This window comes from Bombina bombina, chromosome 1 (assembly GCF_027579735.1).
Source record: "Bombina bombina isolate aBomBom1 chromosome 1, aBomBom1.pri, whole genome shotgun sequence".
Taxonomy (NCBI): Eukaryota; Metazoa; Chordata; class Amphibia; order Anura; family Bombinatoridae; genus Bombina; species Bombina bombina.
Genome location: NC_069499.1, coordinates 1,380,160,142 through 1,380,186,608, shown reverse-complemented (window position 1 = coordinate 1,380,186,608; position 26,467 = coordinate 1,380,160,142). Strand labels below are relative to the sequence as shown.

General features: G+C 40.5%; 1 protein-coding gene across 3 annotated transcripts in view; it reads left to right on the top strand.

Annotated features, from left to right (window-relative positions):
• The window catches only part of SEMA4A (semaphorin 4A), a 339,742-nt gene that overhangs the window by 141,634 nt on the left and 171,641 nt on the right, over nt 1-26,467 (top strand). For all 3 annotated transcript variants that reach the window (XM_053704470.1, XM_053704471.1, XM_053704469.1), the window contains exon 2: nt 24,701-24,842. In XM_053704470.1, the coding sequence (XP_053560445.1) occupies nt 24,755-24,842 (88 nt within the window). In that variant the 5' untranslated portion in view covers nt 24,701-24,754. The remainder of the gene's footprint in view (nt 1-24,700; nt 24,843-26,467) is intronic.

Below are 26,467 nucleotides of genomic sequence, written 5' to 3'. Positions count from 1 at the left end.
ATTTAATGTAAATGATCGATTTTAGACATATGCATCACCTATTTTGTGCATTCGATACACAACCGAATAAACAAACAGCGGCCTACACAAATAAAGAGAACAGCAAAAGAATGTATTAAAGTGAAGGTAAACTTTGATGAATGAAAGCCCGTTTTTAAAAAAAATACTATTAAAAACAGGGGCACTTTCATTCATCAAAGTTTAGAAGGCAGCCGTTTTGTTAAAAAAATTACCTTTGTTTTTTTCACAGCCAGAGCAGCTTCCCCCACCCGCAGATCCTCTCTTCACACGTCAGCAATGACTAATCCGGTTTCCTCCAATCACAGCATGGCCTCAGGCAATGACTACCCTGGGGGAAAGCCGTGATTGGAGGAAGCTGAATTAGTCATTGATGACGTGTGAATAGAGGATCTCCGGGTGGGGGAAGCTGCTCTGGCTGTGCAAAGAAGAGAGGTAAGTTTTTAATCTTTGATGAATGAAAGTGCCCCTGTTTTTAATAGTATTTTTAAAAAACGGGCTTTCGTTCATCAAAGTTTACCTTCACTTTAAGGAAATTCATTAATACATTTGTTTATTTGTTATTCTTTCAATGCAACTATGTAAACATCCTTCACTATTAACCCCTGAACCCCCACCAACCATCATTGCAATGAACCTTCTACACTATTAACCTCTAAACCACTACAACCCCCATCTCAATGTAAACCCTACACTATTAACCTCTAAACCACCACAACCCCATCACAATGTATACCCCATACACTATTAACCCCTAAACCACAAAACCTTGATTGCAATGCAAACCCCCTATACTATTAACCCTGCAAAAATTAAGTTAAAAAAAGAAAATAAATAAAAAGTAAAATTATTTTAAACTTTAAACAATACACATTGCAATGAATTATATTAAGAAAAAGTCATTGATTAGTTTTTTTGTTTGTTATAACAATGAAACAGATTGTTTTATATACCTTTAATTGATAAAAGGGATGGTTTCATATACTGTTAGATCTAGAAGAATATAAAAAGCGACAAGGCATTGGCTTGTAAAGTGTTAAACTTGTTTTTATTATTTTCTTAGTAATGCTACAGTTTATATTTCCCCCCACCTGAGGAAGTGGTTGATGTATCTTACAAGTAACTACTGCAATTCACATCCTTATGGTGGCTTTTAGTATATTGTTATATCAGTCAAGAGCCTGAGGCAGATGTACCCATTGTCAATAGAGGAAAAATAAAAATAAAATGTTTATCTTTTGTTTTATTTCTGATAAATATGATCTATAATTGGCTAAAATATAGATGACAGTCTCTGCTCCGTAACTGCTAGGAATGATCTGACATACTTAAAGAAGCATTGAATTATATACTAATTTAATAGATACATATCTGTGATAACATTTTATATATTATTATAAAATTAGCTAATATTAAGGGCTAGATTACAAGTGGTGCGCTAAATTATTGTGCTCCCGCAAAAGGCAAATTTACCCGTTTGCGGGAGTGCAGTAATTAACCAGCCATTACAAGAGGCTGGTTATTGCTACCGCAAGCTTGCAGTAGCAATTATAGCATTTATAAAATTAACCAGAGATCGGAATTTTATAAATCTGCCACAAATGCCCCCAAAATACTGTCTAGTGTAGTTTACTAAAAAAAAGATGGCAGCATCTTTATTTTTTAATAAAATTACTGCACTAGGCAGTATTTTGGGGTTAAAGTTGGTGGGAGTGGGGTGTTAGAAAAAAAAAAGCACTGAAAAGTGCCCTTACATTGCGGTCAATGGGAACTGTGTGTTTCCAGCAAATATATATGTATATGCTTATATACATATATATTTATGTGTTAATATGTGCATATACACATATAAACACATAACTATACAGGGAGTGCAGAATTATTAGGCAAGTTGTATTTTTGAGGATTAATTTTATTATTGAACAACAACCATGTTCTCAATGAACCCAAAAAACTCATTAATATCAAAGCTGAATATTTTTGGAAGTAGTTTTTAGTTTGTTTTAAGTTTTAGCTATTTTAGGGGGATATCTGTGTGTGCAGGTGACTATTACTGTGCATAATTATTAGGCAACTTAACAAAAAACAAATATATACCCATTTCAATTATTTATTTTTACCAGTGAAACCAATATAACATCTCAACATTCACAAATATAAATTTCTGACATTCAAAAACAAAACAAAAACAAATCAGTGACCAATATAGCCACCTTTCTTTGCAAGGACACTCAAAAGCCTGCCATCCATGGATTCTGTCAGTGTTTTGATCTGTTCACCATCAACATTGCGTGCAGCAGCAACCACAGCTTCCCAGACACTGTTCAGAGAGGTGTACTGTTTTCCCTCCTTGTAAATCTCACATTTGATGATGGACCACAGGTTCTCAATGGGGTTCAGATCAGGTGAACAAGGAGGCCATGTCATTAGATTTTCTTCTTTTATACCCTTTCTTGCCAGCCACGCTGTGGAGTACTTGGACGCGTGTGATGGAGCATTGTCCTGCATGAAAATCATGTTTTTCTTGAAGGATGCAGACTTCTTCCTGTACCACTGCTTGAAGAAGGTGTCTTCCAGAAACTGGCAGTAGGACTGGGAGTTGAGCTTGACTCCATCCTCAACCCGAAAAGGCCCCACAAGCTCATCTTTGATGATACCAGCCCAAACCAGTACTCCACCTCCACCTTGCTGGCATCTGAGTCGGACTGGAGCTCTCTGCCCTTTACCAATCCAGCCACGGGCCCATCCATCTGGCCCATCAAGACTCACTCTCATTTCATCAGTCCATAAAACCTTAGAAAAATCAGTCTTGAGATATTTCTTGGCCCAGTCTTGACGTTTCAGCTTGTGTGTCTTGTTCAGTGGTGGTCGTCTTTCAGCCTTTCTTACCTTGGCCATGTCTCTGAGTATTGCACATCTTGTGCTTTTGGGCACTCCAGTGATGTTGCAGCTCTGAAATATGGCCAAACTGGTGGCAAGTGGCATCTTGGCAGCTGCACGCTTGACTTTTCTCAGTTCATGGGCAGTTATTTTGCGCCTTGGTTTTTCCACACGCTTCTTGCAACCCTGTTGACCATTTTGAATGAAACGCTTGATTGTTCGATGATCACGCTTCAGAAGCTTTGCAATTTTAAGAGTGCTTCATCCCTCTGCAAGATATCTCACTATTTTTCTCCAACATAGGTGTGTCCGGTCCACGGCGTCATCCTTACTTGTGGGATATTCTCTTCCCCAACAGGAAATGGCAAAGAGCCCAGCAAAGCTGGTCACATGATCCCTCCTAGGCTCCGCCTACCCCAGTCATTCTCTTTGCCGTTGTACAGGCAACATCTCCACGGAGATGGCTTAGAGTTTTTTAGTGTTTAACTGTAGTTTTTTTTATTCAATCAAGAGTTTGTTATTTTAAAATAGTGCTGGTATGTACTATTTACTCTGAAACAGAAAAGAGATGAAGATTTCTGTTTGTAAGAGGAAAATGATTTTAGCAACCGTTACTAAAATCCTTGGCTGTTCCACACAGGACTGTTGAGAGGAATTAACTTCAGTTGGGGGAACAGTGAGCAGTCTTTTGCTGCTTGAGGTATGACACATTCTAACAAGACGATGTAATGCTGGAAGCTGTCATTTTCCCTATGGGATCCGGTAAGCCATTTTTATTCAGACAGTAAATAAGGGCTTCACAAGGGCTTATTAAGACTGTAGACATTTTCTGGGCTAAATCGATTCATATATACACATATTTAGCCTTGAGGAATCATTTAATCTGGGTATTTTTGTAAAATAATATCGGCAGGCACTGTTTTAGACACCTTATTCTCTAGGGGCTTTCCCTAATCATAGGCAGAGCCTCATTTTCGCGCCGGTATTGCGCACTTGTTTTTGAGAAGCATGACATGCAGTCGCATGTGTGAGGAGCTCTGATACATAGAAAAGACTTTCTGAAGGCGTCATTTGGTATCGTATTCCCCTTTGGGCTTGGTTGGGTCTCAGCAAAGCAGATACCAGGGACTGTAAAGGGGTTAAAGATAAAAACGGCTCCGGTTCCGTTATTTTAAGGGTTAAAGCTTCCAAATTTGGTGTGCAATACTTTTAAGGCTTTAAGACACTGTGGTGAAATTTTGGTGAATTTTGAACAATTCCTTCATACTTTTTCGCAGATCTCAAGATCTTAAACAAGTTTCTCAAGGTTCCATCGTTCAAAATGGAAACCATTCGAACAATTCTTCCTTCCATCCAGGAAGGTCAATTCATGACCACGGTGGATTTAAAGGATGCGTATCTACATATTCCTATCCACAAGGAACATCATCGGTTCCTAAGGTTCGCATTCCTGGACAAGCATTACCAGTTCGTGGCGCTTCCTTTCGGATTAGCCACTGCTCCAAGGATTTTCACAAAGGTACTAGGGTCCCTTCTAGCGGTACTAAGACCAAGGGGCATTGCAGTAGTTCCTTACTTGGACGACATTCTGATTCAAGCGTCGTCCCTTCCTCAAGCAAAGGCTCACACGGACATAGTCCTGGCCTTTCTCAGATCTCACGGATGGAAAGTGAACGTGGAAAAGAGTTCTCTATCTCCGTCGACAAGGGTTCCCTTCTTGGGAACAATAATAGACTCCTTAGAAATGAGGATTTTTCTGACAGAGGCCAGAAAAACAAAACTTCTAAACTCTTGTCAAACACTTCATTCCGTTCCTCTTCCTTCCATAGCGCAGTGCATGGAAGTAATAGGTTTGATGGTAGCGGCAATGGACATAGTTCCTTTTGCGCGCATTCATCTAAGACCATTACAACTGTGCATGCTCAGTCAGTGGAATGGGGACTATACAGACTTGTCTCCGAAGATACAAGTAAATCAGAGGACCAGAGACTCACTCCGTTGGTGGCTGTCCCTGGACAACCTGTCACAAGGGATGACCTTCCGCAGACCAGAGTGGGTCATTGTCACGACCGACGCCAGTCTGATGGGCTGGGGTGCGGTCTGGGGACCCCTGAAAGCTCAGGGTCTTTGGTCTCGGGAAGAATCTCTTCTACCGATAAATATTCTGGAACTGAGAGCGATATTCAATGCTCTCAAGGCTTGGCCTCAGCTAGCAAAGGCCAAGTTCATACGGTTTCAATCAGACAACATGACGACTGTTGCGTACATCAACCATCAGGGGGAACAAGGAGTTTCCTGGCGATGGAAGAAGTGACCAAAATCATTCAATGGGCGGAGACTCACTCCTGCCACCTATCTGCAATCCACATCCCAGGAGTGGAAAATTGGGAAGCGGATTTTCTGAGTCGTCAGACATTACATCCGGGGGGTGGGAACTCCATCCGGAAATCTTTGCCCAAATTACTCAACTGTGGGGCATTCCAGACATGGATCTGATGGCCTCTCGTCAGAACTTCAAGGTTCCTTGCTACGGGTCCAGATCCAGGGATCCCAAGGCGACTCTAGTAGATGCACTAGTAGCACCTTGGACCTTCAAACTAGCTTATGTATTCCCGCCGTTTCCTCTCATCCCCAGGCTGGTAGCCAGGATCAATCAAGAGAGGGCGTCGGTGATCTTGATAGCTCCTGCGTGGCCACGCAGGACTTGGTATGCAGATCTGGTGAATATGTCATCGGCTCCACCATGGAAGCTACCTTTGAGACGAGACCTTCTTGTTCAAGGTCCGTTCGAACATCCGAATCTGATCTCACTCCAGCTGACTGCTTGGAGATTGAACGCTTGATCTTATCAAAACGAGGGTTCTCAGATTCTGTTATTGATACTCTTGTTCAGGCCAGAAAGCCTGTAACTAGAAAAATTTACCACAAAATATGGAAAAAATATATCTGTTGGTGTGAATCTAAAGGATTCCCTTGGGACAAGGTAAAGATTCCTAAGATTCTATCCTTTATTCAAGAAGGATTGGAGAAAGGATTATCTGCAAGTTCCTTGAAGGGACAGATTTCTGCCTTGTCTGTGTTACTTCACAAAAAGCTGGCAGCTGTGCCAGATGTTCAAGCCTTTGTTCAGGCTCTGGTTAGAATCAAGCCTGTTTACAAACCTTTGACTCCTCCTTGGAGTCTCAACTTAGTTCTTTCAGTTCTTCAGGGGGTTCCGTTTGAACCCTTACATTCCGTTGATTTCTTCTGCTAGAAGAGTTTCAGAATTATCTGCTCTGCAGTGTTCTCCTCCTTATCTGGTGTTCCATGCAGATAAGGTGGTTTTACGTACTAAACCTGGTTTTCTTCCAAAAGTTGTTTCTAACAAAAACATTAACCAGGAGATAGTCGTACCTTCTTTGTGTCCGAAACCAGTTTCGAAGAAGGAACGTTTGTTGCACAATTTGGATGTTGTTCGCGCTCTAAAATTCTATTTAGATGCTACAAAGGATTTTAGACAAACATCTTCCTTGTTTGTTGTTTATTCTGGTAAAAGGAGAGGTCAAAAAGCAACTTCTACCTCTCTCTCTTTTTGGATTAAAAGCATCATCAGATTGGCTTATGTGACTGCCGGACGGCAGCCTCCTGAAAGAATCACAGCTCATTCCACTAGGGCTGTGGCTTCCACATGGGCCTTCAAGAACGAGGCTTCTGTGGATCAGATATGTAGGGCAGCGACTTGGTCTTCACTGCACACTTTTACCAAATTTTACAAGTTTGATACTTTTGCTTCTTCTGAGGCTATTTTTGGGAGAAAGGTTTTGCAAGCCGTGGTGCCTTCCATTTAGGTGACCTGATTTGCTCCCTCCCTTCATCCGTGTCCTAAAGCTTTGGTATTGGTTCCCACAAGTAAGGATGACGCAGTGGACCGGACACACCTATGTTGGAGAAAACAGAATTTATGTTTACCTGATAAATTACTTTCTCCAACGGTGTGTCCGGTCCACGGCCCGCCCTGGTTTTTTAATCAGGTCTGATAATTTATTTTCTTTAACTACAGTCACCACGGTATCATATGGTTTCTCCTATGCAAATATTCCTCCTTAACGTCGGTCGAATGACTGGGGTAGGCGGAGCCTAGGAGGGATCATGTGACCAGCTTTGCTGGGCTCTTTGCCATTTCCTGTTGGGGAAGAGAATATCCCACAAGTAAGGATGACGCCGTGGACCGGACACACCGTTGGAGAAAGTAATTTATCAGGTAAACATAAATTCTGTTTTTACTTTTCTGAGCCTGTCAAGTCCTTCTTTTGACCCATTTTGCCAAAGGAAAGGAAGTTGCCTAATAATTATGCACACCTGATATAGGGTGTTGATGTCATTAGACCACACCCCTTCTCATTACAGAGATGCACATCACCTAATATGCTTAATTGGTAGTAGTCTTTCGAGCCTATACAGCTTGGAGTAAGACAACATGCATGAAGAGGATGATGTGGTCAAAATACTCATTTGCCTAATAATTCTGCACTCCCTGTATATATATATATTTGATTGCTGTCATCGCTGCGTGACTTACCCCTTCACTGACCCTGAAGTTCTGATGCCGTCTGTCTGGTAAAATGTTCTGTGGCATACGCACATATGTAGAAGTAAGATCTAGAGACTCTTGCACTGGTCTGAAATAGTGAGAGTGACATTCCAAAAGGAACTATAAAGACAGACACACTCTCTGTTTATCTACCAGTTCCAGGTCATATTAAAGGGACAGCCAATTTTCATATAACTGCATGTTATAGACACTACTATAAAAAAGACTATGCATAGATACTGATCTAAAATCCAGTATAAAACCTTTTACAAATGTACTTAGGAGCTCACAATTTAGCACTGTTGATGAGGTTAGGCTGGGACACCCACTAAAATGGACTGAGAAAGCAGTAAGAGCAGACACCCCCCTCCCCTGCATATAAAAAGACCCATTACACAAACAGAAGGAAACAGGAGTCTGTAGACATCAGTATACATCTACAACTTTGGGGCTTGGTTAGGAGTCTGAAAATCAGCACAATGTTATTTAAAAATTAGCAAAACTAAATTTCTCCAACATTGGTGTGTCCGGTCCACGGCGTCATCCTTACTTGTGGGATATTCTCTTCCCCAACAGGAAATGGCAAAGAGTCCCAGCAAAGCTGGTCACATGATCCCTCCTAGGCTCCGCCCACCCCAGTCATTCTCTTTGCCGTTGCACAGGCAACATCTCCACGGAGATGGTTAAGAGTTTTTTGGTGTTTAAATGTAGTTTTATTCTTCTATCAAGTGTTTGTTATTTTAAAATAGTGCTGGTATGTACTATTTACTCTGAAACAGAAAAGGATGAAGATTTCTGTTTGTAAGAGGAAGATGATTTTTAGCAGACAGTAACTAAAATCGATTGCTGTTTCCACACAGGACTGTTGAGATGAAGTAACTTCAGTTGGGGGAAACAGTTAGCAGTCTTTTCTGCTTAAGGTATGACTAGCCATATTTCTAACAAGACCATGTAATGCTGGAAGGCTGTCATTTCCCCTCATGGGGACCGGTAAGCCATTTTCTTAGTTAAACATAAAAGAATAAAGGGCTTCAAAAAGGGCTTAAAAACTGGTAGACATTTTTCTGGGCTAAAACAATTGCTTTACTAGGCATATTATGCAGATTCTAACTAATTATTGGTATTATAATCTTGGGGAACGTTTAGAAAAACGGCAGGCACTGTGTTGGACACCTTTTTCGGATGGGGGCCTTTCTAGTTATAGACAGAGCCTCATTCTGGGACTGTATAGGGGTTAAATGTAAAAACGGCTCTGGTTCCGTTAATTTAAGGGTTAAAGCTCTGAAATTTGGTGTGCAATACTTTTAATGCTTTAAGACACTGTGGTGAAATTTTGGACAATTCCTTCATACTTTTTCACATATTCAGTAATAAAGTGTTTTCAGTTTGAAATTTAAAGTGACAGTAACGGTTTTATTTTAAAACGTTTTTTGTGCTTTGTTGATAAGTTTAAGCCTGTTTAACATGTCTGTACCATCAGATAAGCTATGTTCTATATGTATGAAAGCCAATGTGTCTCCCCATTTAAATTTATGTGATAATTGTGCCATAGTGTCCAAACAAAGTAAGGACAGTAATGTCACAGATAATGATATTGCCCAAGATGATTCCTCAAATGAGGGGAGTAAACATGATACTACATCATCCCCTACTGTGTCTACACCAGTTATGCCCACACAGGAGGCCCCTAGTACATCTAGTGCGCCAATACTTATTACCATGCAACAATTAACGGCTGTAATGGATAACTCCATAGCAAATCTTTTATCCAAAATGCCTACTTATCAGAGAAAGCGCGATTGCTCTGTTTTAAACACTGAAGAGCAAGAGGACGCTGATGATAACTGTTCTGACATACCCTCACACCAATCTCAAGGGGCCATGAGGGAGGTTTTGTCTGATGGAGAAATTTCAGATTCAGGAAAAATTTCTCATCAAGCTGAACCTGATGTTGTGACATTTAAATTTAAATTAGAACATCTCCGCGCACTGCTTAAGGAGGTGTTATCTATTCTGGATGATTGTGACAATTTGGTCATTCCAGAGAAATTATGTAAGATGGACAAGTTCCTAGAGGTTCCGGTGCCCCCCGACGCTTTTCCTATACCCAAGCGGGTGGCGGACATAGTAAATAAAGAGTGGGAAAGGCCCGGCATACCTTTTGTTCCCCCCCCCCTATATTTAAGAAATTATTTCCTATAGTCGACCCCAGAAAGGACTTATGGCAGACAGTCCCCAAGGTCGAGGGGGCGGTTTCTACTCTAAACAAACGCACTACTATTCCTATCGAAGATAGTTGTGCTTTCAAAGATCCTATGGATAAGAAATTAGAGGGTTTGCTTAAAAAGATTTTTGTACAGCAAGGTTACCTTCTACAACCAATTTCATGCATTGTTCCTGTCACTACGGCAGCGTGTTTCTGGTTCGATGAACTAGAAAAATCGCTCAGTAAAGAATCTTTGTATGAGGAGGTTATGGACAGAGTTCAAGCACTTAAATTGGCTAACTCTTTTGTTTTAGATGCCGCTTTGCAATTAGCTAGATTAGCGGCGAAAAATTCAGGGTTTGCTGTCGTGGCGCGCAGAGTGCTTTGGCTAAAGTCTTGGTCAGCGGATGTGTCTTCCAAGACAAAATTGCTTAACATTCCTTTCAAAGGTAAAACATTATTTGGACCTGATTTGAAAGAGATTATTTCAGACATCACTGGGGGAAAGGGCCACGCCCTCCCACAGGATAGGTCTTTTAAGGCTAATAATAAGCCTAATTTTCGTCCCTTTCGCAGAAACGGACCAGTCTCTAATTCTGTATCCTCTAAGCAAGAGGGTAATACTTCACAACCCAAACCAGCCTGGAAACCAATGCAAGGCTGGAACAAGGGTAAGCAGGCCAAGAAGCCTACCACTGCTACCAAAACAGCATGAAGGGATAGCCCCCGATCCAGGACCGGATCTAGTGGGGGGCAGACTTTCTCTCTTTGCTCAGGCTTGGGCAAGAGATGTTCAGGATCCTTGGGCGCTAGAAATAGTTTCTCAAGGTTATCTCCTGGAATTCAAGGAACTACCCCCAAGGGGAAGGTTCCACAGGTCTCAATTATCTTCAAACCAAATAAAGAGACAGGCATTCTTACATTGTGTAGAAGACCTGTTAAAGATGGGAGTGATACATCCAGTTCAAATAAGAGAACAAGGAATGGGATTTTATTCCAATCTGTTCATAGTTCCCAAAAAAGAGGGAACATTCAGACCAATTTTGGATCTAAAGATCCTAAACAAATTTCTCAGGGTACCATCGTTCAAAATGGAAACTATTCGAACGATCCTACCTACTATCCAGGAAAATCAATTTATGACTACCGTGGATTTAAAGGATGCGTACCTACATATTCCTATCCACAAGGAACATCATCAGTTCCTAAGGTTCGCTTTTCTGGACAAGCATTACCAGTTTATGGCACTTCCATTTGGATTAGCCACTGCTCCAAGGATTTTCACAAAGGTACTAGGGTCCCTTCTAGCGGTTCTAAGACCATGGGGCATTGCAGTAGTACCTTACTTGGACGACATCCTGATTCAAGCGTCGTCTCTGTCAAAAGCAAAGGCTCATACGGACATCGTCCTAGCCTTTCTCAGATCTCACGGATGGAAGGTGAACAAAGAAAAAAGTTCTCTGTCCCCGTCAACAAGAGTTCCCTTCTTGGGAACAATAATAGATTCCTTAGAAATGAGGATTTTTCTGACAGAGGTCAGAAAATCAAAACTTCTAAGCTCTTGTCAAGTACTTCATTCTGTTCCTCGTCCTTCCATAGCGCAGTGCATGGAAGTAATAGGATTGATGGTTGCAACAATGGACATAGTTCCTTTTGCACGAATTCATCTAAGACCATTACAACTGTGCATGCTCAGACAGTGGAATGGGGATTATACAGACTTGTCTCCGACGATTCAAGTAGATCAAAAGACCAGAGATTCACTCCGTTGGTGGCTGACCCTGGACAATCTGTCACAGGGAATGAGCTTCCGCAGACCAGAGTGGGTCATTGTCACGACCGACGCCAGCCTAGTGGGCTGGGGCGCGGTCTGGGAATCCCTGAAAGCTCAGGGTCTATGGTCTCGGGAAGAGTCTCTTCTCCCGATAAACATTCTGGAACTGAGAGCGATATTCAATGCTCTCAGAGCTTGGCCTCAACTAGCAAAGGCCAAATTCATAAGGTTTCAGTCAGACAACATGACGACCGTTGCATATATCAATCATCAGGGGGGAACAAGGACTTCCCTGGCGATGAAAGAAGTGACCAAGATAATTCAATGGGCGGAGGATCACTCCTGCCACTTGTCTGCGATCCACATCCCAGGAGTGGAAAATTGGGAAGCGGATTTTCTGAGTCGTCAGACATTCCATCCGGGGGAGTGGGAACTCCATCCGGAAATCTTTGCCCAAATAACTCAATTATGGGGCATTCCAGACATGTATCTGATGGCGTCTCGTCAGAACTTCAAGGTTCCTTACTACGGGTCCAGATCCAGGGATCCCAAGGCGACCCTAGTAGATGCACTAGTAGCACCTTGGACCTTCAACCTAGCTTATGTATTCCCACCGTTTCCTCTCATCCCCAGGCTGGTAGCCAGGATCAATCAGGAGAAGGCCTCGGTGATCTTGATAGCTCCTGCGTGGCCACGCAGGACTTGGTATGCAGACCTGGTGAATATGTCATCGGCTCCACCATGGAAGCTACCTTTGAGACAGGACCTTCTTGTTCAGGGTCCATTCGAACATCCGAATCTGGTTTCCCTCCAACTGACGGCTTGGAGATTGAACGCTTGATTTTATCAAAGCGTGGGTTTTCAGATTCTGTAATAGATACTCTGATTCAGGCTAGAAAGCCTGTAACTAGAAAAATTTACCATAAAATATGGAAAAAATATATCTGTTGGTGTGAATCTAAAGGATTCCCATGGAACAAGATAAAAATTCCTAAGATTCTATCCTTTCTACAAGAAGGTTTGGAGAAAGGATTATCTGCAAGTTCTCTGAAGGGACAGATCTCTGCTTTATCTGTTTTACTTCACAAAAGACTGGCAGCTGTGCCAGATGTTCAAGCATTTGTTCAGGCTCTGGTTAGGATCAAGCCTGTTTACAGACCTTTGACTCCTCCCTGGAGTCTAAATCTAGTTCTTTCAGTTCTTCAAGGGGTTCCGTTTGAACCCTTACATTCCGTAGATATTAAGTTATTATCTTGGAAAGTTTTGTTTTTGGTTGCAATTTCTTCTGCTAGAAGAGTTTCAGAGTTATCTGCTCTGCAGTGTTCTCCGCCCTATCTGGTGTTCCATGCAGATAAGGTGGTTTTGCGTACTAAGCCTGGTTTTTTTCCGAAAGTTGTTTCCAACAAAAATATTAACCAGGAGATAGTTGTACCTTCTTTGTGTCCGAATCCAGTTTCAAAGAAGGAACGTTTGTTACACAATTTGGACGTAGTCCGTGCTCTAAAATTCTATTTAGAGGCTACTAAAGATTTCAGACAAACATCTTCCTTGTTTGTTGTTTATTCTGGTAAAAGGAGAGGTCAAAAAGCGACTTCTACCTCTCTTTCCTTTTGGCTTAAAAGCATTATCCGATTGGCTTATGAGACTGCCGGACGGCAGCCTCCTGAAAGAATCACAGCTCACTCCACTAGGGCTGTGGCTTCCACATGGGCCTTCAAGAACGAGGCTTCTGTTGACCAGATATGTAAGGCAGCGACTTGGTCTTCACTGCACACTTTTGCCAAATTTTACAAATTTGATACTTTTGCTTCTTCGGAGGCTATTTTTGGGAGAAAGGTTTTGCAAGCCGTTGTGCCTTCCATTTAGGTGACCTGATTTGCTCCCTCCCTTCATCCGTGTCCTAAAGCTTTGGTATTGGTTCCCACAAGTAAGGATGACGCCGTGGACCGGACACACCAATGTTGGAGAAAACAGAATTTATGCTTACCTGATAAATTACTTTCTCCAACGGTGTGTCCGGTCCACGGCCCGCCCTGGTTTTTTAATCAGGTCTGATGAATTATTTTCTCTAACTACAGTCACCACGGTATCATATGGTTTCTCCTATATATATTTCCTCCTGTCCGTCGGTCGAATGACTGGGGTGGGCGGAGCCTAGGAGGGATCATGTGACCAGCTTTGCTGGGACTCTTTGCCATTTCCTGTTGGGGAAGAGAATATCCCACAAGTAAGGATGACGCCGTGCACCGGACACACCGTTGGAGAAAGTAATTTATCAGGTAGCATAAATTCTGTTTTTAACAAAAACACTCCCAGATGGGCTATATACAATAAATGTATCATCTACAACGTTTATGCAAGGAAAAATCTAGTGTACAATGTGCCTTTACTTCAGATCAAGATCACTTGTTCTGGTATTCTTTTTCTTTGGGCAATTGCCAACATGTCACAACTTCACCCTTTCACCCAAGATATTTCCGTGTCAGTCTTCATTTTTAGATCATGCTCCCTTTTAGTAGCCGTCTTTTAAATTGTTTCTAATTTTTATCACATACAGTCCAAAACCTGTATTATGCAGTTAACAATGTTCAAGGCATCATTTTTACTAAAACCACCAACAAAAACACCTGCAGGTGCACCGCCCAGTATCAATTTCCTTTCTTTATTACCCCAGCCTTTTTTTACTCTCAACGTTGAGGCATTCTGTAACCCATGTTTCTCTTGTTAAGTGTATCCAGTCCACGGATCATCCATTACTTATGGGATATATTCTCCTTCCCAACAGGAAGCTGCAAGAGTCCACCCACAGCAAAGCTGCTATATAGCTCCTCCCCTAACTGCCATTACCAGTCATTCTCTTGCAAGTCTCAACATAGATAGGAGGTCGTGAGAGTCTGTGGTTTTTTATACTTAGTTTATTTCTTCAATCAAAAGTTTGTTATTTTTAAATGGCACCGGAGTGTGCTGTTTATCTCAGGCAGTATTTGGAAGAAGAATCTGCCTGCGTTTTTTCTATGATCTTAGCAGACGTAACTAAGATCCAGTTGCTGTTCTCACACATTCTGAGGAGTAAGGTACTTCAGAGGGGGAATGGCGTGCAGGTTTTCCTGCAAATAAGGTATGTGCAGTAAAATATTTTTCTAAGGAATGGAATTGACTAAGAAAATACTGCTGATACCGAAGTAATGTAAGTACAGCCTTTAAATGCAGTGAAAGCGACTGGTACCAGGCTGATTGATAGAGATATATGCTAAGGTATGTGCAGTAATATATTTTTCTAAGGAATGGAATTGACTAAGAAAATACTGCTGATACCGAAGTAATGTAAGTAAAGCCTTAAATGCAGTGATAGCGACTGGATCAGGCTTATTAATAGACATACATACTCTTATAAGAATGTGTTTTAAAACGTTTGCTGGCATGTTTAATCGTTTTTTAACATATGTTTGGTGATAAAACTTATTGGGGCCTAATTTTTCCACATGGCTGGCTTACATTTTGCATAGAAACAGTTATAGGGAAGGTAATCCACAGCTCAGCTGTGGCAGTTTTGTTGTGTCTGTTTAAAAAAATGTCGTTTTTTTTTTTTTTTTAACTGTTTTTTGCATTAAGGGGTTAATCATCCATTTGCAAGTGGGTGCAATGCTCTGTTAACTTATTACATGTACTGTAAAAATTTCGTTTGATTTACTGCCTTTTTTCACTGTTTTTCAAATTTTGACAAAATTTGTTTCTCTTAAAGGCACAGTAACGTTTGTTATATTTGCTTGTTAACTTGATTTAAAGTGTTTTCCAAGCTTACTAGTCTCTTTATTAGTTCTAACATGTCTAACATAGAGGAGGCTCTGTGTTTATTATGTTTAAAGCCATGGTGGAACCCCATTTTAGAATGTGTACCAGATGTACTGATTTCATGTTAAACAATAAAGATCATTTTTTGTATTTAAAAACATTATCACCAGAGGATTCTGTCGAGGGGGAAGTTATGCCGACTAACTCTCCCCACGTGTCAGACCCTTTGACTCCCGCTTTAGGGACTCACGCTCAAATGGCGCCAAGTACATCAAGGGCACCCATAGCGTTTATTTTACCAGAGGATTCTGTCGAGGGGGAAGTTATGCCGACTAACTCTCCCCACGTGTCAGACCCTTTGACTCCCGCTCCAGGGACTCACGCTCAAATGGCGCCAAGTATATCAATGGCGCCCATAGCGTTTATTTTACAAGACATGGCAAAGGTTGTGTATAATACACTGGCAGCAGTATTAGTCAGACTACCTGAAATTAAAGGAAAGCAAAACAGCTCTGGGGGTAGATACAGAGCATACAGACGCTTTAAGAACCATGTCTGATACTACCTCACAATATGCTTAGTCTGTGGGTGATATTTGTGACTCAGGGAAGATGATTTAACCTGATTCTGATATTTCTACATTTAAAATTTATGCTTGAGAACCTCCACTTGTTGCTCAGGGAGGCTTTAGCTGCTCTGAATGAATGTGTACAATCGCAGTGCCAGAGAAATTGTGTAGACTGGATAAATAATATGCAGTGCCGGTGTGTACTTATGTTTTTCCAATACCTAAAGAGGTTTACTAAAATTTTTCATAAGGAATGGGATAGACCAGGTGTGCCGTTCTCTTCCCCTCCTATTTTTTAGAAGAATGTTTTCTAATAGTTGCCACCACACGGGACTTATGGCAGACAGTTCCTAAGGTGGAGAGAAGAGTTTCTACTCTAGCTAAGCGTACCACTACCTCTGGCGAGGACTGTTGTGCTTTTTTAGATCCAATGGATAAAAAATGTTTATTCAACAAGGTTTTATCCTGCAGCCCCTTGCACGCATTGCTCCTGTCACTGCTGCTGCGGCGTTCTGGTTTGAGTCTCTTGATGAGGCTTTACAGGCTCCATTGGATGAATATATTTGACAAGCTTAGAGCACTTAAGCTAGCCAATTCCTTTGTTTTCTGATGCCTTTGTTCCTTTGACTAGACTAACGGCTAAGAATTCTGTTTTTTACTATACTGGCGCGCAGAGCGCTATGGCTTATATCATGGTCAGCTGTTGTGACTTTAATAAATAAGCTACTTAACTTCCCTTCAAGGGGCAGACCCTATTCAGGCCTAGTTTGAAGGAGATTATTACTTATATCACTGGAGGAAAAGATCATGCCCTTCCTCAGGACAGGTCCAAATCAAGGGACAAAAAAGGCCTAATTTTCGTGCCTTTCGAAAATTCAAGGCAGGTGTGGCATCAACTTCCTCTAAGGCAAAATAAGAGGGAACTTTTGCTCAGTCCAAGGCGGTCTGGAGACAACCGGACCTGGAACAAAGATAAGCAGGTCAAGGAGCCTGCTGCTGCCTCTAAAACAGCATGAGGAACGGACCCCTATCTGGTAACGGATCCTATAGGGGGCAGACTTCATTCTTCGCCCAGGCGTGGGCAAGAGATGCCCAGGATCCCTGGGCATTGGAAATTATACCCCAGAGATATCTTCTGGATTTCAAAGCTTTCCCCCCCAAAAAAGGGGAGTTTTTGCCTTTCACATTTATCTGCAAACCAGATAAAGAAAGAGACATTCTTGCATTGTGTACGTGACCCATTCAGTTCCAATAGAGGAACAGGGACACAGTTTTCCTCAAATCGGTTTGTGGTTCCCAAGGAAAGGAAACCTTCAGACCTATTTTGGATCTAAAAGATCTTAAACAAATTCTTTAGAATTCTATCATTTAAGATGGAAACTATTCGTACCATCTTAACTATGATCCAGGAGAGTCAATAGAGGACTACAATGGATTTGAAGGATGCTTATCCTCACATTACGATGCATAAAGATCACCATCGGTTTTTCAGGTTTGCCTTTCTAGACAGGCATTACCAGTTTGTAGCTCTTTCCTTTGGGTTAACTACAGCCCCTAGAATCTTTATGGAGGTTCTGGGGTCACTTTGGCGGTCCTTAGGCCGCGGGGCATAGAAGTGGCCCCTTATTTAGACGACATCCTGATACAGGCGTCAAACATCCAAGTTGCCAAGTCTCATACGGACGTAGTTCTGGCATTTCTGAGATCGCATGGGTGGAAAGTGAACAAGGAAAGAGTTCTCTATCCCCAATATCAAGGGTTTCCCTCCTAGGGATTCTGATAGATTTTGTAGAAATGAAAATTTACCTGACGGAGTCCAGGTTGTCAAAGTTTCTAAATTTCTGCCGTGTTCTTCATTCCATCCGCGCCCTTTGGTGGCTCAGTACATGAATGTAATAGTCTTAATGGTAGCGGCAAGGGACATAGTACCGTTTGCACGCCTACATTTCAGACCACTGCAACTATGCATGCTCAGCCAGAGGAACGGGGATTACACAGATTTGTTCTCCTGTTAAATCCGGACCAAGAAACCAGAGATTCTCTTCTCTGGTGACTATCTCGGGTCCATCTGTCCAAGGGTATGACCTTCCGCAGGTCAGATGGGACAATTGTTACAACAGATGCCAGCCTTTTAGGTTGGGATACAGTCTGGAACTCCCTGAAGGCTCAGGGATAGTGGACTCAGGAGGAGACCCTCCTTCTAATGAATATTCTGGAACTGGGAGCGATATTCCATGCTTTTCAGACTTGGCCTCAGTTAGCAACTCTGAGGTACATCATATTTCAGTCGGACAATATCACGACTGTGGCTTACATCAACCATCAAGGGGGAACAGGAGTTCCCTACCAATGTTAGAAGTCTTAAAATAATTCACTGGACAGAGACTCACTCTTGTCTAAAAGCTATCCCTATCCCAGGTGTTGAGAACTGGGAGGCAGATTTTCTAAGTCGTCAGACTTTTCATCCGGGGGAGTGGGAATTCCCTCCGGAGGGGTTTGCACAAGATCAAGCAGGAGAGTGCTTTGGTGCTTTTGACAGCGCCTGCGTGGCCACGCAGGACCTGGTATGCAGATCTGGTGGACATGTCATCCTTTCCACCACGGTCTCTGCTTCTGAGACAGGACCCTCTACCTCAGGGTCTTTTCAACCATCTAAATATAACTAATCTGAGATGGACTGCCTGGAGACAGAACGCTTGATGTTATCAAAGCATGGCTTCTCCGAGTCAGTAATTGATACCTTAATACAGGCATAAAAGCCTGTCTCTAGGAAAATTTAACATAAGATATGGTGTAAATATCTTATTGTTATGAATCCAAGGGTTACTCATGGAGTAAAGTCTGGATTCCCAGGATATTATCTTTTCTCCAAGATGATTTTGAGAAAAGGGTTGTCAGCTAGTTCTTTAAAAGGACAGATTTCTACTCTGTCTATTCTTTTGCACAAGCGTCTGGCAGGTATTCTGGACGTTCAGGCATTTGGTCAGGCTTTGGTTAGAACCAAGCCTGTGGTTAAAAATGTTGCTCCGCCATGGAGCTTAAAGCTGGTTCTTAAGGTTCTTCAAGGAGTTCCATTTGAACCTTTTCATTCCATAGATATCAAACTTCTATCTTGGAAAGTTCCTTTTGGTAGCTATTTCCTTGGCTCATAGAGTCTCCGAGTTATCTGCGTTGCAATGTGATTCTCCTTATCTGGTTCTCCGTACGGATAAGGTAGTCCTGTGTACCAACCTGGGTTTTTACCTAAGGTGGTATCTAACAAGAATATCACTCAAGAGATTGTTGTTCCATTCTTGTATCCTAATCCTTCTTCAAAGAAGGAACGTCTATTACACAATTTGGACGTGGTTCGTGTTTTAAAGTTTTACTTACAAGCTACTACAGATTTTCATCAAACATTCACCTTGTTTGTTGTCTATTCTGGACAGAGGAGAGGTCAAAGGACTTCAGCAACCTCTCTGTCTTTTTGGTTAAAAAGCATAATTCATTTAGCTTATGAGACTGCTGGACAGCAGCCTCCTGAAGGGATTACAGCTCATTCTACTAGAGCTGTGGTTTTCACTTGGGCCTTTTTTAAATGTGGCTTCTGTTGAACAGATTACAAGACGGAGTCTTGGTCTGCGTTTCATACTTTTTCAAATTTAACAAATTTGATACCTTGCTTCTTCAGAGGCTATTTTTGGGAGAAAGGGTTTTTTACAGGCAGTGGTAACTTCCGTTTAAGTACCTGCCTTGTCCCTCCCATCATCCGTGTACTTTAGCTTTGGTATTGGTATCCCATAAGTAATGGATGATCCGTGGACTGGATACACTTAACAAGAGAAAACATAATTTATGCTTACCTGATAAATTTATTTCTCTTGTAGTGTATCCAGTCCACGGCCCGCCCTGTCACTTTAAGGCAGGTAATTTTTCCATTAAACTACAGTCACCACTGCACCCTATGGTTTTCCTTTCTCTGCATGTTTTCGGTCGAATGACTGGTAATGGCAGTTAGGGGAGGAGCTATATAGCAGCTTTGCTGTGGGTGGACTCTTGCAGCTTCCTGTTGGGAAGGAGAATATATCCCATAAGTAATGGATGATCCGTGGACTGGATACACTACAAGAGAAATAAATTTATCAGGTAAGCATAAATTATGTTTTTTTTCTGCCCCCCCCCCATTCCCCTTTGCATGTTTCTAATTCCCATTATTAAAGAGGCCATGGTAATCCTTTATTAATGTCAGATCCTGTATTTCTTACAAGTTGAATAGCAATCATATTGCAATCAGAGGACTTTAGAGTCTATTCACCTTTCTAATAAGTGGCCTTATGCCCCTCAAGTTCTCGGTACCCATACTTTATGAAGGTCTCTATCTACCTTTTGGGCTTAACAGTTGTAGTTGAAGTTTCCCATTTACTTGCTGAAAAAATTGAACCTTATTGCTAAATAATAATGAGTAGAGTGGGATGCATTATGAAGAGAGTGCCCTCTAGGATTCCTGGGAATTGTGTTTGATGTTTAGTATTTAGGATCACTGCAATGAGGGTTGCTTGGGGGCGGTACAGATGTGAGTAGGGCCAGTGCACATAGTTTATTGCAGTGGGGAAAGATTATGGCTAGGATCATTTTTTTGAGAAGGATTCTGGTAAGTTTTGTTAAAGGACCAGTCAATATAGTAGATTTGCATAATCAACAAATGCATGATAAAAAGACAATGCAATATCACTTAGTCTGAACTTCAAATGAGTAGTAGATTTTTTTCTGACAATTTTAAAAGTTATGTCTATTTCCACTCCCCGTGTATCATATGACAGCCATCAGCCAATCACAAATGCATTTATGTACCATGTGACAGCCATCAGCCAAACACAAATGCATATACGTTTATTCTGTGAATTCTTGCACATGCTCAGTTGGAGCTAGTGACTCAAAAAGTGTAAATATAAAAAGACTGTGCACATTTTGTTAATGGAAGTAAATTGGAAAGTTGTTTAAAATTGCTGCTCTATCTGAATAATGAAAGTTTAATTTTGACTTGAATGTCCCTTTAATGTGCAGGAGTATTTATTTTTGATAACTTGCATTGAGTTTAAGCCTGATATATAGCTGATGAAATGATTTTACACCAGGACAAGATAGGCTTAAAGGGATATGAAACCCAAATTCTTTCTTTCATGATTCAGATAGAGCATGCAATTTTAAGCAACTTTCTAATGTACTCCTTTTATCAAATTGTCTTCGTTCTCTTGGTATCTTTATGTGAAAAAGCAGGAATGTGAGTTTAGGAGCCAGTCCATTTTTGGTTCAGCACCTGGGTAGCGCTTTTTGATTGGTGGCTAAGCACTAAGCAAGTGCTACCCAGGTTCTGAACCAAAAATAGGCCAGCTCCTAAGCTTACTTCCTGCTTTTTCAACTAAAGATACCAAGAGAACGAAGAAAAATTGATAAATGGAGTAAATGAGAAAGTTGCTTATAATTGCAGGCTCTATCTGAATCATGAAAGAAAGAATTTGGGTTTTTATATCCCTTTAATAGTAGATGTATAGATATTGCAAAAGGTTGTACATAATAACAGAAATGAGATATTGTCACTGTTCTTGTTTAGCAGCTCACATTCAAATTAATATCTATTTATTTCTATATATCACAATGTGACTATTGGATACTTAATTGTGGACAGTAGTTTGATTGTGCACAAGCTTCAGATGATGGTAATAGTGTGATTGTTACGCAGTGGTTTGGCAATAACAATGTCTAGCACACTGGACTTGAGAAACAGTATTTGCTTAATTTTTGGTTTGTGAAATGTTAACGGAAAGTGACGTGCAAAAGTAAACATTTTTTACAGTGAAGCAAGACATAAATATTGTGTGTACTTAGCCACTGATAGATACCTGGCAAGATACGCTGTTTTCACTAGCTCTCAAATCGTATCTTCCTGAGAGAAGAAACCAGGGTAGATTTAATCACAATTTAAATCACTAGATTTAAATCAATTTAAATTATGGTTTGCTACATAAAGGTTTCTTTTTTAAAATAAGAACTTTTCAGATTATTTTCCAGTTATATAGAATTAGAAATGAATAGATAGATCATTGAAATTAATGAAATTATCGGGAGGTGAACTATCTCCATTTTAATATGTTGATATTTGATCAACGTTTTAGCTGTACTTTATTGGAAGGAGAAAAATAATGATTACCATAATAATAGCAACAATGAAATAGCTTTATTTAACTAAAACAATAACATTATATGTCATTTTTAATGCTTGCCCCTCTCTCCTCACACTTAGGTCCTTGCGCAGATCTTTTCCACTTTAAACAATCTTCTATTGAGCTTCATGAAACTCATTAAGAGTTGATTCTGAGTATATAGATTTGCAGGGGAGCAATGACATTGCAGGGTCCGTAAAGGTTAAAATTAAACCTTAATGATTCAGATAGAACATGTTAAACAACGTTTTTACTCCTCTTATCTAATTTACCTCATTCTCTTGGTATCCATTGTTGAAAAGTATACAAAGGAATGCTCAGGAGCAATGCACTACTGTGAGCTAGCAGCTTGTTATTGGTTCACCCAGGGCTTGATTACAAGTGGAGCACTAATTTATCGCGCACCCGCAAATGAGCAAATTTGCACTTTTGGGGTTGCGCGATAAATAACCAGCCATTACAAGTGTCTGGTTATTGCTACCCCAAGATCGTAAAATTAGCCAGAGGTCACACCCCTCATTCATTTTTTCTACATGTCCCTCAATTCTCCCCAAAATACAGTGGTGTTTTTTTTTTTCCATAAATAAAAATCAAAGAGCACTTTATTTTTTATTTTTTATAATATAACTGCAAGAAGCAGTTTTTAGGGGATCTGAAACATGAAAGAAAAATGTTAGGTTTATGTCCCTTTAAAGTGAAGGTCAACGTTGATGAATAAAAGCCCGGTTTTTAAAAATACTATTAAAAACATAGGCACTTTAATTCATTAAAGTTTATAAAGTAGCCATTTTGTTTAAAAACTTACCTCTCTCCTCTTCACAGCCGGAGCAGCTTCCCCCGCACACAGAACCTCTCTTCATACGGCAGCCATGCCGTGATTGGAGGAAGCCGGATTCTTCATAGCTGACGTATGAAGAGAGCTTTTGCGGGACGGGGAAGCTGCTCCGGCTGTGAAGAGGAGAGAGGTAAGTTTTTAAACAAAACGACTGCTTTGTAAACTCTGATGAATGAAAGTGCCCCTGTTTTTAATAGTATTTTTAAAAAACGGCTTTCATTCATTAAAGTTTACCTTCACTTTAAGGTCTATTTCTCAATTCTGTATGCTTATTTTATAACAATTGTGCTGTGACGAAGAGGTGTGTTATTTCTGCAGACACAAATTCACAGTTTTGAGAGCTGTGAAACCAAGAATATGTTATATATTCTACACAGAAAAAAGTGCCAAAAATAATCTTAAAAAAAACAAACCTCTGGGAGAGCAGGACATTGTAAATGGACTAATGGAATTAATTTACCAAAAATTAAATATTACAGCCATGAATATACATCCTTATGCTACATAATTAAAAACTAATCCTTATTCCAGGATCAATAATATTTGGATTACAAATGTACTTTAAAGGGCCATGATTTCCAAATGTTGAAACACTTGAAAGTGATGCAGCATAGCTGTAAAAGACTAGAAAATATCACCTGAACATCTCTATGTAAAAAAGAAAGATATTTTACCTCAAAATGCCCTAAATATTCACATCCCATTGTACAGGACTTTAAGCAGCAAATCAGTATGTCTGTCCTGGGACTTGCAAGGGAGCGAGCCTCATGCACACTCATGTTATTTCCCTATTCAGTTTAAGGAAGTTAACTATGAAATCTCATGAGAGTTAAGTCAAATCTCATGAGATCACAGTAAAAGAGTTCATGACCTCAGTCAGCACTGTTGATGCTGATTGGCTGCAGTTTATTTCTTCATTTTTTATTTTACCTGCAGCTGAAGTATAACTTTTTACAAAGCACTTACTCTGCTGAGCCGAGGAAATTGTGAGGTAAAATATCTTCCTTTTTTACATAGAGAGGTTCAGGTGATATTTTCCTTTCAGCTTTTTACAGCTATGCTGCATTACTTTCAAGTGATTTAGCATATGAGTATTATGTCCCTTTAAATAGAAACTATATTTATATAGATTTTTCATCGAAATACATTTTATTTTTAAAAAAATATCAGATTTAAATAAAAAAAAAAAAATCAGATTAAAAAAAACAAACAAAAAAACACATTGATTTTTATCCACCCTGGAAGAAACATAGCCAGGTCAGTATTGGTAACTGGTATACTGTCTAGGAATTACTAGCATAAAGGGCTAACTTGCAGTTGAGAAACATAATTATTTTTCAGTATATTTCATTGGACTAGGTTGAATAAGAAAGTGTCTTCACCATGAATGGATTCATTTAATTTTAAACAACTTTCCAGTTTACTTCTAGTATATGATTTTCTTCATTCACTTAGGGTCCTTTGTTGAAAAGCATACCTAGTAGCAATACACTACTGAGAGCTAGCTGCTAATTGGTGGCTGCACTATATGCCTCTTGTCATTGGCTAACCCAATGTTTTCACCTAATTCCTAGTAGTGCATTGCTGCAAAGGATACCAAGAGAATGAAGCAAGTTTGGTAATAGAAGTAAATTGGAAAGTTGTTTAAAATTGTATGTTCTATCTGAAAGATTAGACATGTTTTGTTTCATTTCCTTTTAATTTTACTGATAAAAAGTTATACTCCATGTGCAATTATATTAAAAAAAATGTTTTATTAAGTACATTTTACAAAAATGACACATGGGGGAGCCTTATTATTCTGACTTATTTCATAGACCAGTTCATTCTATTCACACAATATGTTTCCCCCAACAGTGCCCGTGGTGCAGTGATCTTTAGGACTTGTGAGAACTTTGTGATCAGTACACAATGTCACAGTTTCCTTCCCTGTGGCTGGTACTGACAATGCTGCCTTCCTTACTCTCTGAGCCTATTCCAAGGATCACCTTCTCATACGGTAAGTGACAACTGCAGAGAGATCACTCACGGGCTGGGTATTGAGGGCTGGACCATAAAAAGAGATTTAGGTTGTAAATATGTTATAACAATATTTTTAGGTCCCATGTTGTGATTTTGATCCTTCCATGATTTTAGAAGAATTTTATATTTTCCATATTCTGGGGCCCATTTCATTAGAAGCCCCAAAAAAGTGATTTGCACAGGTTTTTGCAGGGTTCAAATTTAGTGCAGTGAAGCAATTTGTTTCTTTGCTATAACTTTGTACCACAATAACTCATCAGATGCTTTTTGTTAAAACCCCCCCACAAAAGTAATTTAATCCATCAGAAAAGAGCAGGGTTTTATTTGATTTTTGTATTTATATAATTTTGCAGTCTTGAAATATGAAACCACATGAATGTTTATCTACGCACAACTCAGATATTATTATTATTATTCTTTATTTATAAAGCGCCAACAGATTCCACAGCGCTGCCCATGGGTACAAGGATAAAAGTACAACGGAGAAACAATACAATAAAAGACAAAATTTTACAGACAAATACAGGGGGAATTAAGGGCCCTATTCCTGTGGGAACTCACAATCTAGATGGGTAGGAGGTTGGGAAACAGGAGGTGGGGACTGCAAAGGTGAGAATGATATTAGTGAGAAGATAGATGAGGGCAACTGTTAGGTAAGTGAAGTTCATTTGTTAATGAGTCGGGTGATAAGCTTCCCTGAACAAAAAGGTCTTTAGGGAACGTTTAAAGGAGGAGAGGTTAGGGGAAAGTCTGACAGCTCGAGGAAGTGCATTCCAGAGGGTTGGTGCCGCATGAGAGCAGTCTTGTAGTCTAGCATGAGAGGAGGTGATGGTAGAGGACGCAATGAGCAGGTCATTGTTGGATCTTAGGGGGCAGGCTGGAGTATATTTGTTGATGAGTGAGGACAGGTAGGGTGGGGCAGCATTGGTGAGGGCTTTGTAGATCATGGTTAGAATTTTTAATTTAACTCTGCTGTGAATGGGGAGCCAGTGAAGGGACTCACAGTGAGGTACAGCAGAAACAGAGCGTCGAGAGCGGTGGATTAGCCTGGCAGATGCATTTAGGATGGATTGAAGGGGAGAGAGGCGGGAGAGAGGGAGGCCAGTTAGTAAGTTATTACTGTAGTCAAGTCAGGAAATTACCAGGGAGTGGATTAGCTGTTTAGTAGTTTCAGCACTCAGAAATTGATGGATTTTAGAGATATTGCATAGGTGGTTGCGGCTGGATGAAGAGAACAATTAGATGTTGGAATAAAGGACAGATTTGAGTCAAGTGTGACTCCAAGGCAGCGGACTTGGGGTGATGGGGATATAGTGGTGCTGCCAACAGTGATGGAAATATTAGAAACTGAGTAGATTTAGAGGGTGAATTAGAAGTAGTTTGGTCTTGGACATGTTTATTTTTAGGTAGTGAGAGGCCATCCAGGAGGAAATGCCAGATAAGCAGTCGCTGATGTGAGAATTGACAGAAGGAGAGAGTGCAGGGGTGGAAAGGTAGATCTGGGTATCATCAGCGTAGAGGTGATAGTTGAAGCCATAGCTATTGATAAGTTTACCCAATGAAGAAGTGTACATTGAGAAGAGTAGAGGACCCAGGACAGAG